General features: G+C 46.7%; 1 protein-coding gene across 1 annotated transcript in view; it reads left to right on the top strand.

Moving 5' to 3' along the window:
• Positions 1–1,493, top strand: part of LOC119457071 (homeobox protein BarH-like 1) — a 32,084-nt gene extending 30,591 nt beyond the window's left edge. Inside the window, exon 2 of the mRNA XM_037718898.2 lies at positions 443–1,493. Within this exon, the coding sequence (XP_037574826.2) occupies positions 443–628 (186 nt within the window). The 3' untranslated portion in view covers positions 629–1,493. The remainder of the gene's footprint in view (positions 1–442) is intronic.
• Positions 1,494–14,769: the final 13,276 nt, after the last annotated feature.

The raw sequence follows: 14,769 nt of genomic DNA, 5'->3' as shown, positions 1-14,769 counted from the left end.
CCTGTGCATGATTGCGTGCACGTACTCCGAGGCGCAAAGTATAACATCCGTGGAAAATGACGGAGACAGAAAAGAATGCCGTTCTTTGGAGGCGTTCTTTTTCTCTCCTTCTTTTCCCACGGGTTTTATATTTGCGCCAAGTACGTCGGATTTCCTATGCACCAACTCGCCCAACATAGTACTCTGTCATATGCTCTCTCTCTCTTTTCTTCTTATATCTACCTCTCCCGCCGCCCATGTAGAGGAGCAAACCGAAATTTTTGTTCTTGTTAACCTTCCTGCATTTCTTCTTTCCCTCGTCTTTATCTCTCTCTCAGCAATTCTTGTCCATTCGAGGAATTGTTTTAAGGCGCTAACTGCACCCTTCTTCAGTTCTGTTGTTGAACATGGCCCCGAGATTTACGGAGTTAAACTCCGTAATTTGAACTCTTCCTGCGCGCAGGTGATGCAGGGCGGGTGCGCGGTGCCGCCGACGAAGCCCAAAGGCCGCCCCAAGAAGAACTCCATCCCGTCCCTCGCCCAGTGCCAGCAGGCGCAGCGGCAGCTCGCCATGGCCGCCGCCTCTGCACGGCAGCCAGCCACGGACAGCATGGCGTCCTTCGAGACACGAAACGGCTATACTGGATGAAACGACCCCGACATCTAGAGCAGTGGTTACTCTCAAACTCATAGTCGTCATGGAGGCCATTCCCGCGCATAGGTCAGATGCCATTGAACAAGACTTCTTTCTATAATGCCGAGGCATTCACAGAAATACAAGTATCAAATTCGGAGTTGAATTACGATGAACGTGTTATGTTAGAGTCTTTCAGGGTTACGTTCAAGGTAAATCACACGGCTCTTCTAGTCAACGATCAGTGAGAAAAGTGACGCTGCGTACCGTAGACGATGGTTCTCACTTCGGGTTCGATTGAATGCAGTCGCAAGGTCACTTTACATTCAACCATCTTTACTGTATCCTATTTCATGTGGCGTAATACGGAGATCGTCTCCTCGCAGGCTTAGGTCTGAGCCACTCAGCCGTCAAACACCCCATCCCCGTCACCGTCATGACACCAGCATCCGTCATGAGACAGCGTTACCTAGCAGGTTCCTGCTGACAAATGGGACGCCGGCGACGTTAGGATCACCAGCCAACGTCACCGGCGGGCCATTTTAACAGCGGAGCTGTTTAAGCCGGAGGTTGGCCCGTATAACGCAGACCAGAAATTGCGCCTGGCGATGAAGACACCGCGCGTTGCCTAGCCACAACTTGGCCCAGCTGCGCCTCGCCTCGCCGCCGCTCCGCGCCGCCGCGCCGAGGTGCTACGACCGCGCACCTGCTCCGTCTGACAGCCATGGCGTCACTTCGCGTCGCCTAGCAACCACATGTGTCTCGCTTCGCCTAGACATGTCAACGCTTCGCCAGGCCGCGTCTTGAAGTGCGTCGTGCGACCAAGCGAGAATCTGCGCGTCGGCGGCGAGCCGATCCGGAATACCGTGCCGAAGCTGCATCCGAGAAGAGGCGTCGTCGAGTCAAAGATCCCGAGTTTCGAGAACGAGAACGCGAGAGTCTGCATTTGAGTATCCAGCATCGTCGGGATAGCGATCCTGGCTATAGCTTGTTCGATCACAAGCTCCGCTGTTTGCTCCAGCCTTGCACTACTAGGGCAAGCTGCGCTCTTTTATTTTATTTTATTTTATTTTATTTTATTATTATTTTTTTTTTGAGGAGAAACCAGCGAGGAAATGCTTTCTCAGATGATGGACGCCGGTGCTATGACTGTGATGGGGATGGGGAGTTTGACAGCTTTGTGATCGTCGCTATTGCCTAGCCAGGCGCCTTTGACTGTCGATGTACAGACAAGGCTAATCAATGGTGTTAAAGATCCGATCGTCCTAACGTTTTCAAGCTCTCTTCAAGACCGCGGGAATCCGTCCGCCGCAGCCTGGTGCAGAGGAAGCTGGTGGAATATCGCGCCAGACTTGGACTGACGGCCACGTCACAATGAGGCTTTGAGTGGGGTTTGTAATCGATAACGTTCCACGGTAACAATTCTAATCTGAGCCAGCTGGTTAACTTTGTGGAAGCAAACAAGAAGGGAGAGAATAAAGGGCCGAATCGCAATCCAATTTATAGCGAAGCCCCCTGTTGGTGCGACTACAGCCTCACCACTAACGACCTTTAACAACGGCCTATGGCTCCGATCAGAAATTCATGAAATTTTGGTAAGTGCCCCAAGGCATCTAGTTAGCTCCTAAGCATGTAACTTAGGTCACACAGCCGTCTCGTCACCTGCACCCAAGACTTCTAATTGCGCGCATTATCTGTCAGTGTTATTTTTACTCTGCGTGTCTGTCGAGGAGGCCCAAAGCGTCAGTAGGTATTTCTCAATTATGTGGCACTGGGGTAAACACTACTGTAAGTGTATATCAATCAAAAGCACCGTAATGCGAACGCACGCGTAGGTGCACAGCTTGTACAGGTTGTCGTGTACAGGCTCCATGCTTTACTATAAATTTCTTGATTATGCTTCATGAACTGTAACAATGCCCGAGTAACAATGCTCTGGAGAATGTCGCGTTCGGTCTCATAAAGATGACAAAAACACAACACGTGCTCCACCGTTTCCTCACAGTTGCACGAGTCACAGATTGGTGTGTCGGACATGCCCTGGAGGAAAGCGTACGCTTTCGTCTCAGTGACCGATTGTGAAGTGTTGGACAACCGCACGTGTTCATACTGCGAGTGCTTTCTTCCCTCTCTCTCCTTTCTTTTCATCCCTTTAAACCCCTTCCCCCGTGTAGGGTAGCAAACCGGACGTGCGTCTGGTTAACCTCCCTGCCTTTCCTTTCTTCTTTTTCCTCCTCCTCCTCTCGATTATGCTTAACTGAGGTAAAATCTACCATTGGTGCGAATCAATCGACAGCGCAATAGTGCGAACGCACGTGTATGTGCACGGCATGTCTCTTCACGACAGTCCGTCATCTGCTAAACGTAGAAACTCGAGCACTGTCGCGAGCGGCAAAGCACGTGTGCCTTCTATCCAGTGCCAAATGTCTTGCGGATTTCGATAAGCATAGTATCTTACAGGCCGATTAAGAACGCATGAAGAAGGAAGTATCCCTGCAGGTGACGGGATCTTGCTAGTAAATGGGAGGGCCCACGCCTGATTCGAAACATTCAAAGACGTTAGCACATGTCTTGGGTGCACGAGACAACAGGGATGACAAGCTTCCTGGAACATCTAACGGCGCGTTATGTTGCTATGCCAGCACATCACAATCGTTTATGTCCAAGGGATAGAGCGAAGTTCAGCGTCGATCTTCGAGTTGGTTATGCCAGTGCTCGGCAGCGGGGCGAATTCATCGGAGATCATGCGAACACGGCGGCTGTGCATGATCCTCAATTTCCCGTCAGCAATCTGCAACAGAAGTTATGCTGAAAGAGTGCAGTTAGTCCACTTTCTACAATGCTCGTACAGACTACCAAGGTTTATAACACATGCAAGCACAAAAACAATGATTTAGTCGCTGGCAAGGAGTGAAATGAGGCCTACTGAGGATCGCTGATACAAGTTCAGATTGCAAGCCTTCTTGCCTCCTGTTGTAATAAGGCCAGCTTTGTGACCACAGCAGTTTGCAAACGCGATGACGAAATAGACAACTTTGAAATCCTCGAGTACGCATATGGCATATGACTGACAACTCGTACACCTTCTGTACACGCGATTCACACTTCTTACATTTGCTCGGAAAATGTGTTGTGTAACGAAACAAACAGAGTTACGAAAAGGGCCTTCTACGATGCGTGCTTATAGGATACAGAAAATTCAATGCCTGGCGCCACCTCTGGTGGTCGGCAACATTCTTCCGTAGAAGCGCACTCGCGTTAGAATTAGCGTGAAGTACGAGAAACGCAGCTATGCTGCGAGTCGTTCTCTACAGCAATATGGTTTGCCATGTTGTGAAATAGCAAACAGAAACAGTGCTCTGAAAGTTATATCTGCCGGCATAAACTAAAACGAGAACAAGTCAGAACGGCGTCTCATGATCGATATTGGCATGGTTCAAGCGCCATGTACTGGTGCACCGCATGTTTAGAAACGCCATGCAGCAATGTTGTATCCACTGTCGAGTGATAACACGAGCAAGGTGATGTTATGTACATTTTCGCGTTTATTTATTTTTAAATAAATAAATGTACATGTTTATTTATAAATAAATTGATTTCCTTACGTTTAGATTTATGTATTTTTTTATTTCTTCATCTAGTTTATACGACTAAACAGTAGTGTGGAACGTACTGCAACAGAATAAACGAATTAAAGGGCGAAACAGACGCGGAGAAATTACAAGACATGTTCATTCGGGAGAAGAAATATATGGGGTTCATGGAGCAGAGTTCGGGCGTCAAGGTATCATCAGATGAGAAAGACGATCGAGTAAACTGGTCGGTTATATGGTACGACCGATTGCGGCTGCATCATTGCACTAAATGTGATTTCGATGCTGGCATGGAAGAAACCGAGGCGGTTTCTGTCCCTCCATTACGGCGTCTCTCACAGGCTCCGAGTTGCTTTACGGCGTTAAACACCGTCAATAAGTCAACTTCGATGCGGTGGTGCGACGAATTATGCAGTTCGTGTATTTGTTGATAAGTTTCCAAGTGTTTCTCTCCCTGCCTTGTGTGAAAGTTTGTGTGTGTTGTGTGACTGTTTCTGTTTGCTATTTCCAAGTGTATTTGTTGATAAGTTCCAAGTGTTTCTCTCCCTGCCTTTCCTCTCCTTGCTCTATCTCTCTCTCTCCAAGTGTTTCTGTGACTCGCTTGAGGCACGTGCTATGTTTGATTTTTCAGTCCTTGAGGAATTATAAAGTTCCGGGTTCGGCTAGCAATAGTGTCAGGCCACATTAAAAACAAACTATGTGCAACAGCGTTCCGGTAGACGTGCAGATATAGGCAGCAGGGGACATTCATTGGTTAGCTTTGTTGGTTAATGCAACGAGACGTGTGGATGCTGTGACGCTGTGCGGCCTCCACGACCGGGAAACGATATACATGGCACGTTAAAACCCTTTCGATGGCACATAACGAGCGCTAGTATCGGCCCACCAATGTCACCAATGTCACCACCTTTGATTACAGAGTCCCTGGGATCGGCCCAATTTACTGGCCAGACAACCATCCTAGCAACGTCGAGGAAGAGACAAACAAAGCTTCAATTTAAAGAATATTTTGAAGCGGACTATGGTTTTGGGGGCGTTAGTTTGAATAACTGATACAACTCCGGTCAAACCAGTTGCCGTTAGAAAGGAAGGTTAAGTCACAATAACTGCACACCAGATAATTCTGCAAAATGTTTCTTTTTTATATTTAACCGACTTTAATAAATCTGACCGTTCTAGTAAGCCGCTTGTGTATCTACGGCGTCGTTTTTTGGACAGGTGGACATAACTTCAATGCTAGTTACAATGGTCGTATAGAAATGGAGTGATTAGAAGGTTAGTTAGTGTTATTTGGTTGACGCTATTCAACCATCTAATCACTGTACTGAAGGCACATAACTACATAACTAGAAATGGTTTTAGGCGCAATAAATAAGACACGGACGAAGGAACATATGTCATAGGACTTCGAATCCTGCCTGTCATTAGGCCATTTCATTTTGTGCCACAATCGGCGTTTGCAGACCATCAGCAGTGTTATTGGTGGGGTCCTGCTACTTCTTAATACGGCCAAAACAAGGTCTAAGCGATCTCACGTTGAGCAATCTACTGTCGAACTGATATGACGTTTGAATTTTGGCCGACTTTACATAATCAAGGAAACTGATTTTTAAGTTGAAAGCACCTGAATATAAATTGAGGGAAGTGGTACAGTGGCAGTCAATATTCCTGTTGTAGCTTTTAAAAATGATTTCTGTATTCCAACTGATTGTGAGCATTTTGTCAGTGTTCGTGTTCTGACTCCCTCGTTTTTAGGGGAACGATCACGGCGCATCATTCCTTAGAAGTCGTTAATTCCGTACAGCATAAAATCAAGCCCTATGGACAACAGATGGTCCCTTGATATTTGCTGCTTTCTAATATTTATACGTCCTCCGATAAGACGCTCTACGATCGTAGATGTTGCGGCTTATCGCACAACTGACATACAAATGACATGTCACAACTGACGTCATGCTTGTTGGCCAACGGCGACACTGGTTAACAAACCAGTATCACCGATTGACCACTGTTACTGATGATGACAATAAATAACTCATAAAGCAACATTTACATACAGCTAGACGTCAATGAAGCCGCGAACTGTGACAGTGCCTGCAACAGAAACCGCATTTGGCAAAACAGCATCGCATGGTTACTGATGTCGTCAACGGCGTGACTCAGAGGGGGCAACCCCAGCTGCATGCATCTCTTATACGAGTGCCGTACGTAAGACAAACACTTGTGTACGCTCGCGTTGTTTTTCTCATCTCGGGTCACGGGAGAAGACACAACAGAAAAACGAGGCGGGCGTCTATTTTCTTGAAATAAATTGTTGTGCCTTCGTCGGTCTCTGGCCGTTTGCCTTTCGCATTGGTGGAACTTTCTCCGATCCTTCACGCTAGCTGAGCGCTATCGCGCCAAGGTAAGACAATGCGCTCGTTAGAGAAAGCGTCATTATTTTCTGGAAACGCGTCGACAATCTCGTAATCGCGCGTGTTACGGCAACGCAAATGTCGGAGAACGGCGGCGTGAAAGTCAGAACAGACAATGGGGTGAGCTTATAACACCAACGAATGCAACAGTAACAAAACAAATATCTATTTCAGGGTCAAAGACGTTGTCAACAGCACAAAACATATCAAGGCCACTTTCGCAGAAGTGCATCAGCTGTACGAGCTTGTACAGCTGGTGCACCTTCACTTCAACTAAAAAAGTTACAGTGGCTTGGCTCGGCTATGCCAGGATATACGTAGCGTTAGCAAAGGTTCAGCTGATTATTCTTAGCTTTCCTGGTTGTCTCCTACGCTCAACCGCTAATTGCCAGGCAACTACTTCGGGATCCGATGAGTCAAGCTTCTCCGTTCTTCTGCGCGGTTGAGCAGCATTTGCGCTCTCCTTTTCCATGGCTATACCACACTGGCAAACGCCAGTCAGAAGCGCAGCGGCTCCAGCGCAGTGTCAGACGGCGACTGCACAGCGAGCGCGCGCCGGCGCCAGTGCGTCTACCACGGCTACGACGTCACTCCTCTGGAATGCGCAGACCGGCGGCGGTGAGTCGCGCGCGGCGGCGGAGGAGTGCGCGAGAGGTGCCGGCTCCGGTGGCTCCGGTGCGCAAGCCGTGTGACATCACTGATCCTTGCGCATGCGCAGCACGGCTCTTGATGTGCCGCGCGAAACGGGCTTGGCTAGGCCAGTGTAGCTAACGCTACAAAACATTAAAACGTCACCATGTTTGACATTTCAGTGAAATTGCAGTTATTAATTGCCGGTTACGGTGTCACGAATTGCTTTTCTTACTTATTTCATTCGTTCGATATTCGCTTAGTATGGTGTGTGTGTGAGTTAATTGTAGCAGTCCGGTGCTCTTTCGACAAAGTAGTTAGACAAAGTGCGGCTTTTGCCCTCAAATTTTCTTTGTTTACAGATGACTGTAACATGTATTTAAGTGTACTCATGTTACATCCGTCTCGACACAGTAGCTTTATCTTAGCGCTCAGCCAGAACTAGACACCGTAGACCGAGAAATTGTATATCAAGTATGCCAACACAGCATCGCAGCAGGAATGACCAGCCTTGTTGTGACAATGAACACTCAGAGTTAAGGGCGTAGCTCTTTTTTTTTTTTTTTTTTTTTTTTTTTGCTTTCGCTTCCTTGTCAGCTGGGCAAGGAACTTGGATTTTACCTATGCTGAGGTAAGCAGAAAAACATTTTATCAAGATTTTTGATGTGATTCGAGTCCGCAACGTTACCGCTGAGCATGAGAATTCTGTCAGAAAGCATATGCAAATCTCACAACTCGCTCTGCATCTAGATGTGTTTTCCAACCACAGCTCGAACTGTCGGGAGCGTGAAGTGGACCAAGTGACAAGAACAAGATGCTTACATAGGCACACAGCTCTGGATGAGAGACATGAAGGCATGAAGTGGAATCTTCTATTAATTTTCGCTTCTACTGCGCACCTCTGCAAGCGTTCGGATTTACAAGACAGCCCTGACTCGGCCCGGGCCTTTGACTACACGCAAGAACCACTCACCATACTTTGCCACGGGCAAAGACCAGGGATACCGTTATGGCTGATTGACGGCCTGCATATAAAGGCCGATTTCGGGCTGACAGTGGTAAGCAGATACTTCACGTACCACGGCGAATGTTTACTGCTGCTGGCAGTGCATCATCATCATCAGCCTATATTTTATGTCCACTGCAGGACGAAGGCCTCTCCCTGCGATCTCCAATTATCCCTGTCTTGCGCCAGTTGATTCCAACTTGCAGCTGCAAATTTCCTAACTTCATAACCCCAGTTAGCTTTCTGCCGTCCTCGACTGCACTTCCCTTCTCTTGGTATCCATTCTGTTACTCTAATGGTCCACGGGTTAACCATCCTACGCTTTACATGGCCTGCCCAGCTCCATTTTGTCCCTCTTAATGTCAACTAGAATGTCGGCTATCCCCGTTTGTTCTCTGATCCACACCGCTCTCTTCCTGTCTCTTAACGTTAAGCCCGGCCCACATGGAGCGAACTTCCACGGCGAACTTCGCGCGGCCCGCACCAGCGCGGCGGTATGCCAGCGTGCCGCCGCCGTGCTGCACCCCGGCGGCCGCCGCCGCCACGATTTCAGTGTTGCTAGAAACAGCGTGATTCCATTCCCAGTAAAATGAGGTGAAAAAATAGTTTTGTATCTGCAACTGAACTATTATTCTGCAATTGAACCATATTGGTCGCGCCTGGACGGCTGTGATCAGTCGATCATTGTAAGCGATGCGCGCAGCTTTTGTCGCCATGTTCGCTCTAGGTTCTTTGGCTGGCTGGCCGAGTCAAATGCGGCGGCAGGGAGTCGGACGCGACCACGTCCTGATTGGTTCGCGCTGGCAGCCTTCATTAGCCGCAATTCCGGCGAGCGGTTGACCGCCTGCGAACATACTCGTACCTAGCCCGTCTTCATCGACGGCGAACAGCCGCCGGCCACCGGGCGGACGCCGCGCGCGGCCGTTTGCCAGTTTTTCGCAAGAAAATCGCTCCGTGTGCGTCGGGCTTTAGGCCTAACATTTTTTGTTCCATCGCTCTTTGTGCGGTGCTTTACTTGTTCTCGGGATTCTTTGTTAAGTTTCTGCCCCATATGTTAGCACCGATAGAATGCAATGATCGTACACTTTTCTTTTCAACGACAGTGGTAAGCTCCCAATCAGTGCATACATTGCTGCAAATCTCACTCTGTGTAATATTGCACCGGACATCACTGTCACTGCCTCGCTGTCTGCGCGTGGCATTTTTCGTTCGTCGTCTTAAAACAGTGATGTGAAAAGTATCGTAGATATTCGTAATGAGACATGTATACTTAGCAAGAATTTTCATTTAGGGTGAGATGTTCGTCGTATATTCTTGACACTAGTTGACCACGATGCTGATGCTGATGATCACGTGTCACCTTCTGATCAATATGTGCTACTCGTCCAGGCGTGATATATCCCTGGACCCATCAGCACATAGCGTCCATTAAATTTACGTGTGATGTCCCAATAAACTGCTGATCAAATAATCTTCTTTAGTTCATCGGACGCTGTGGAGCTAGGGTGCACATCCGAGTAAATACGGTACAGGCGCAGTTGACAAGGACAGAAGAAAGGCTTCGCAACGTCTCGCCCGCGCTCTCTGAGTTTAGGAAGAGCACCTCCGTCGCCATGGAAAGTTTCCGTAAGTATTCCACCGCCTTCACACCAATTCGCACGTGAGGTCGAATTTAAAAAGGTCTGCGGCAGAGCTGGTCTTATGCTTTTGTATCGTTGTCGCAAGAAGCGGGCACGGACACTCAAACGGGAAATGAGAACGGCAAGGTCCAACGAATAGGTCGTAAATTCTGAGTGGTCTGGCCAGTCTAGTGTCACACCCCGGTACAATTCCTATGATGCAGCGAGGAAACGAAGGAGAAAGAAAAAAATGGACGGTAAACATAATACCTCGGCACTAAGGTCAAGCACTCTCCGCCGTTTGTCAACTCGCCCCTCGAGTGCTATACTGTTGGCAACATTCCCGGTATGATGCGCGGTGCTGTTTACAACTATGGAGGCTTTATTTTATTATTTTTTTCTCTCTCTGTGGAAGCACTTTCCCACTAGAAACAGCGACACACAACAGCGCGCTGTTTGAAAACAAGCTGAGTCAGACGTGTGGCGGTGCAGAATGTGGTACTCAACGTTTCCACGCGAGCTAAATTTTACGAACATATCTTTCCCGAGTGATCCGATGCATGTTTACGTTTACCTGAAGTCTGCGCCTTTACATGGTTTACGTGTATATTTTACTGTGCGTACAATATCCTTGCCCTTACACACAGAAAAGTATTTCTAACGGACAACGGAACTACCATGAAATGAAAGTAAATTGTGAAGTTTAACGTCTAGAAATTGCGCAACGTTCTACCGCGGGCGCCGTAGGAGAAGACTTTGGAATAACTTTGACCACGTAGGGTTCTTGAACGCACACCAAAATCTAAGTGCAGGAGGGCATTTCCGTTTCGCCCCCATTGAAATGCGGCCGCCGGGGCTGGGAATCGAACCCATCACCTTGATCTCAGCAGCAGGACGCCAGAGCTGCTGATTCTCCTATATAGGCGGGCCTCTATTCATTACAAAAGAGCCACCATAGTTTACTGTTAGCAGCGCAATTCTTTTGGAAGAGCACATAAAGTGAAATGACCAACCAAACTATTCTTTTCAGGATGACTGTTTCATCCGCATATCCAAAGTCACTGAAAACAAAAGAGAAGAAAAGAGAGCGAGAAAGACATTTCCGGTCACTCGATGACGCAAGCGGCACGTCCTTTTTTTCCCCTGCCTACACGGCTCGACTGAAACTGTCCTGCCGTGGAAATGTTTGGCGAAGCGCCGTGTCCGCCCGTGATGCATCGCCGTCACCTTTCCAAGTCTTCCATTTGCTTACTTCGTTTCCTCTGCGGGTATCGAAAAGCATGCGCCGCTTTTCACCCGAATCCAGGAAGGAGACGCGTCAACCTCCTGCCTGCCCCGTCACTTGGGCCTTCGCAATATGCCCTTCTCAGCCGCGCCCACCAATTTCGCGCCACCGTCTTAACTGCGTCGTCAACCTTGTCGTTAGGTGTCACACGTATGATTTCGCGTTACTGCGATGTGGTGGTAACTTCTTCAATCCACGCCAGAGTAGAGAGGAAAAGAAGAACAGAAATGTATAGACACGCTCTTTGATGATGATAAGTATTAATTCAGTTAAGGTGTTATACCCACTATACAATATAATTCAAAACACATTTAAGATTTCGTATTTTATTGTAGTAATACCATTCAGCCAGCGTTTGATCAATCCCCCAGAGTTGGTAAGCGTCACTGCACGCTGAGGAAGAAAAACAACATTCATTTGATGCAAATATTGTTATTTATATATACTAATTTAACTTCTCATGGTTTTTTCTCTTTCCCTTTTGTTTCTCTTTCTTTTGAACTGCGGCTAGATATGGAATTTCTTTAGAACAAGAACAATCCGATGAATAGCAAAATCTATAGCATTTCTGCATCTTATTTATATTTGGAACCAGTCGTGGTGTCCTACCCGGCGATTCCAAGTTTGACAAACAAGGTTGTGTTGTCGTATTCCACCGCTTAATTTTCACTTCACAGATCTGGTCTTCCCTTCTATGCTACATCTGCCATGAGTTGTAATCTATTTATTACTTTTTTTAATCCTGTCGGCGGTTTCACACTCAACGGAAACAATTTTTGGAGATTCCGCTTCGTAATCTCGGGTTCAGTTTATGTGGAACTGCCGTACTTTCACTTAGAAAATAGCTGCTATAGATTAAATCGGTAGAAACATTTGAAGAGCCATCTGTGGTCATTTCTGTGAAGCAAAACGATTAAATTGTTAACGTACGTTTCTCTATATTAATCATACTTTGCCATATTTCCATGATTTATTTCTCCTTCATCAAATTATAATTTGCACTTGCGCCAAAAAAAAAATCAGCCCATGGTTCCTGCAACTGTTAGAAACACTTCAAACAGAACGTGGTCCATCCGTACAAATTCTTCGTATAATGTAAACAGTTTAAAGCGCCGTGGTTCAGCGGTCATGAATGTTTGTCACTTGCGCACAAGATATAACGGGATCAATTCGGCTGCATCCCAGCGGGGGATGGACTGATGTTACGAGGCTTCACCTTACTGCGTTTTGATGCAAAGCACGAAGTGGTGGTTTCGATTCTCGGCTACAGCAGCTGCTTTCAGACATTGCCCACGTACTTGGCTTAGCTGCACGTTAAAAAAAAAAAAAAGACTTGTCGTCAAAATTAATCCACGAGCGTCTCTGCTCGTCTGCGGCGTCTTTCAAACCAGCTGTGTCTATTTGTTGATTTCGGATATTATGCTTTGTCGGTCAATTGATAGATAAATCAATAATTCAGTTTCTTGTCACATCTGTGACCGCGTTTCCTTTCATATTACTTTTTTTTAGTTAGTCTTCATTAAGGCTTTAAGATATAGTTTCTCCTCTTTCACGAACTCTGTCACCTCCGTTTACTCACGTCTATGTACTGCACAATAATCCCTCCGTGTCTAATACTTAAAGCTTCCTGTTTCAGCGTTACTTTGTGATATTATTGTCATTACACAGATATTATAGGATGATCCGCTTATAATTTGCATTACAAAGCATTAATTCAGGAGGTGTAGCGTGGCTTTCCTGTTTTACATGTCCCACGACAACTGCTGTCGACATTATACGTGTTTCGCGCAACAGGATATCGTCAAATCCAAATCAAACACGGCACCTAAGGATAAAGCCTCATCAGTTAGAACTCCGTCTTCTTTTCTTTTTTTTTCTTTTTTTTTTCTGCCTGTTTTCATATCTCCTTCAGTCGTCACGTGAAAAACAAGAAAGAGCAAGCGCCGCTCGATGCGCCTGTTCGTCGACAGAGGAATAAAACGTTTGAGGAAGCAACCGTGGGCGTCGTCAGCGCGGACACAACGGCTGTGAATTCCTGGTGCGTAAAAAAAAAAACGCAGTCTTTAGCGCCTTTGCAGTATACAGCTTCCACTGCTGTTGCTTCTGCTGGCCGCATGGACAGGTTCACCGTGTTACCGCTCGGGCCATCGGGTACGGCCCCGGCGAAGACGAGCATTTTTAGTTACGGGCTTCCCCTTCGAGCTGCGCTGGTAGGAAAAGAATGTCGAGGTCCATTCTCATGAGCAAGCGCTGTGGAAATTACCTTTCGCAGTTAGCGAACGCCCTATGAGAGTCTTCCGTGCAGATATGCCCGTACTGCCGTGGCCATTGCTAATGGCATAAGTAATATGCATATGTGAAAGACGAGGTATATACTTTGTCTTGCAGATAAGATAGTGAAAAAGGGAACCTGCAGTGGTTTGAAAAACACCATCTTTCATCCTACCCCGCTTTGAATTGGTCCGTGAATACGATTGTCGTCTTTCGTCATGAAGCCTGGCCAAGTGAATCGCAATCGAACCCCCGCCTACAATGCAAACGTGCGTGCCAAAGACGTTCTCCACCCACGCATCACAGCTCAGTTTTTGCCCAGCCCAATACACTTACTATCGCTGCTTACCTTTAATACAGTAGTTTTGAACTGCGCTGGACCATTTGTAGCTACAACAAAAATGAACGCTGTGAGGTGGCACGCAAATGCAGTTCTAGAAGTCGTATATATATATATATATATATATATATATATATATATATATATATATATATATCAATACACTTACTATCGCTGCTTACCTTTAATACAGTAGTTTTGAACTGCGCTGGACCATTTGTAGCTTCAACAAAAATGAACGCTGTGAGGTGGCACGCAAATGCAGTTCTAGAAGTCGTGTATATATATATTCTGACGATTTCTGACACGTATAGCTGCTTCTAGTATCATTCGGCGAATCAAGACTACCGAGAATAATACTACAGATGGTATAGTATCTGCTACGCCAGGTGTGCACAATACGGTAGTCGCGTTCGGGGAGGCAACCTTGCGGTCAAGTGGGCTGTGGCGTAAGCAGTGTTTGCGGAGACTGACAACGTATCTGCCCTTGAAAAGCCTCGTAGACCTTATTTTTGTTGTTCGGCCAGACACATTATCAACTACACCCTTCAGATCAGCTAAAGCAGAAAAGCGCGCAGATGCTGAGGGGAGAAGGCGAACACAACTTTTTTTGCGCAGGCGATACGCTCAGGCAAAAAACCCGACGATACTATTCACGTCGAATTGCAGAAACGGATAAGTCTATAAGCACAGCCTCCTGAGGTAAAATAAATTACACCATAGCATAATAATTTCGTGGATGAAATGAAGTATGTCATATATTTACTAAATGTCGACAAAGTATTGCACTTTTTGAGACCGACGAAGCGAATGTAAAAACACGCAACGCAAGGCGCATGGGGGTACAAAGTAAATGATTGTTTCCTGCGTTGTACGAATCTGCGCACTTACAATTAGTTCGTTTCTAACTTTTCATTCAGTCAAATGCTATCCGATCCATTCGCGCGTCCTCGCAGAGTATAATCAGGGGATAACCGATGTGCAAAACATCGGCTTCC

The sequence above is a fragment of the Dermacentor silvarum genome, chromosome 6 (assembly GCF_013339745.2).
Source record: "Dermacentor silvarum isolate Dsil-2018 chromosome 6, BIME_Dsil_1.4, whole genome shotgun sequence".
NCBI lineage: Eukaryota > Metazoa > Arthropoda > Arachnida > Ixodida > Ixodidae > Dermacentor > Dermacentor silvarum.
This window is presented reverse-complemented; position numbering and strand designations above follow the sequence as displayed.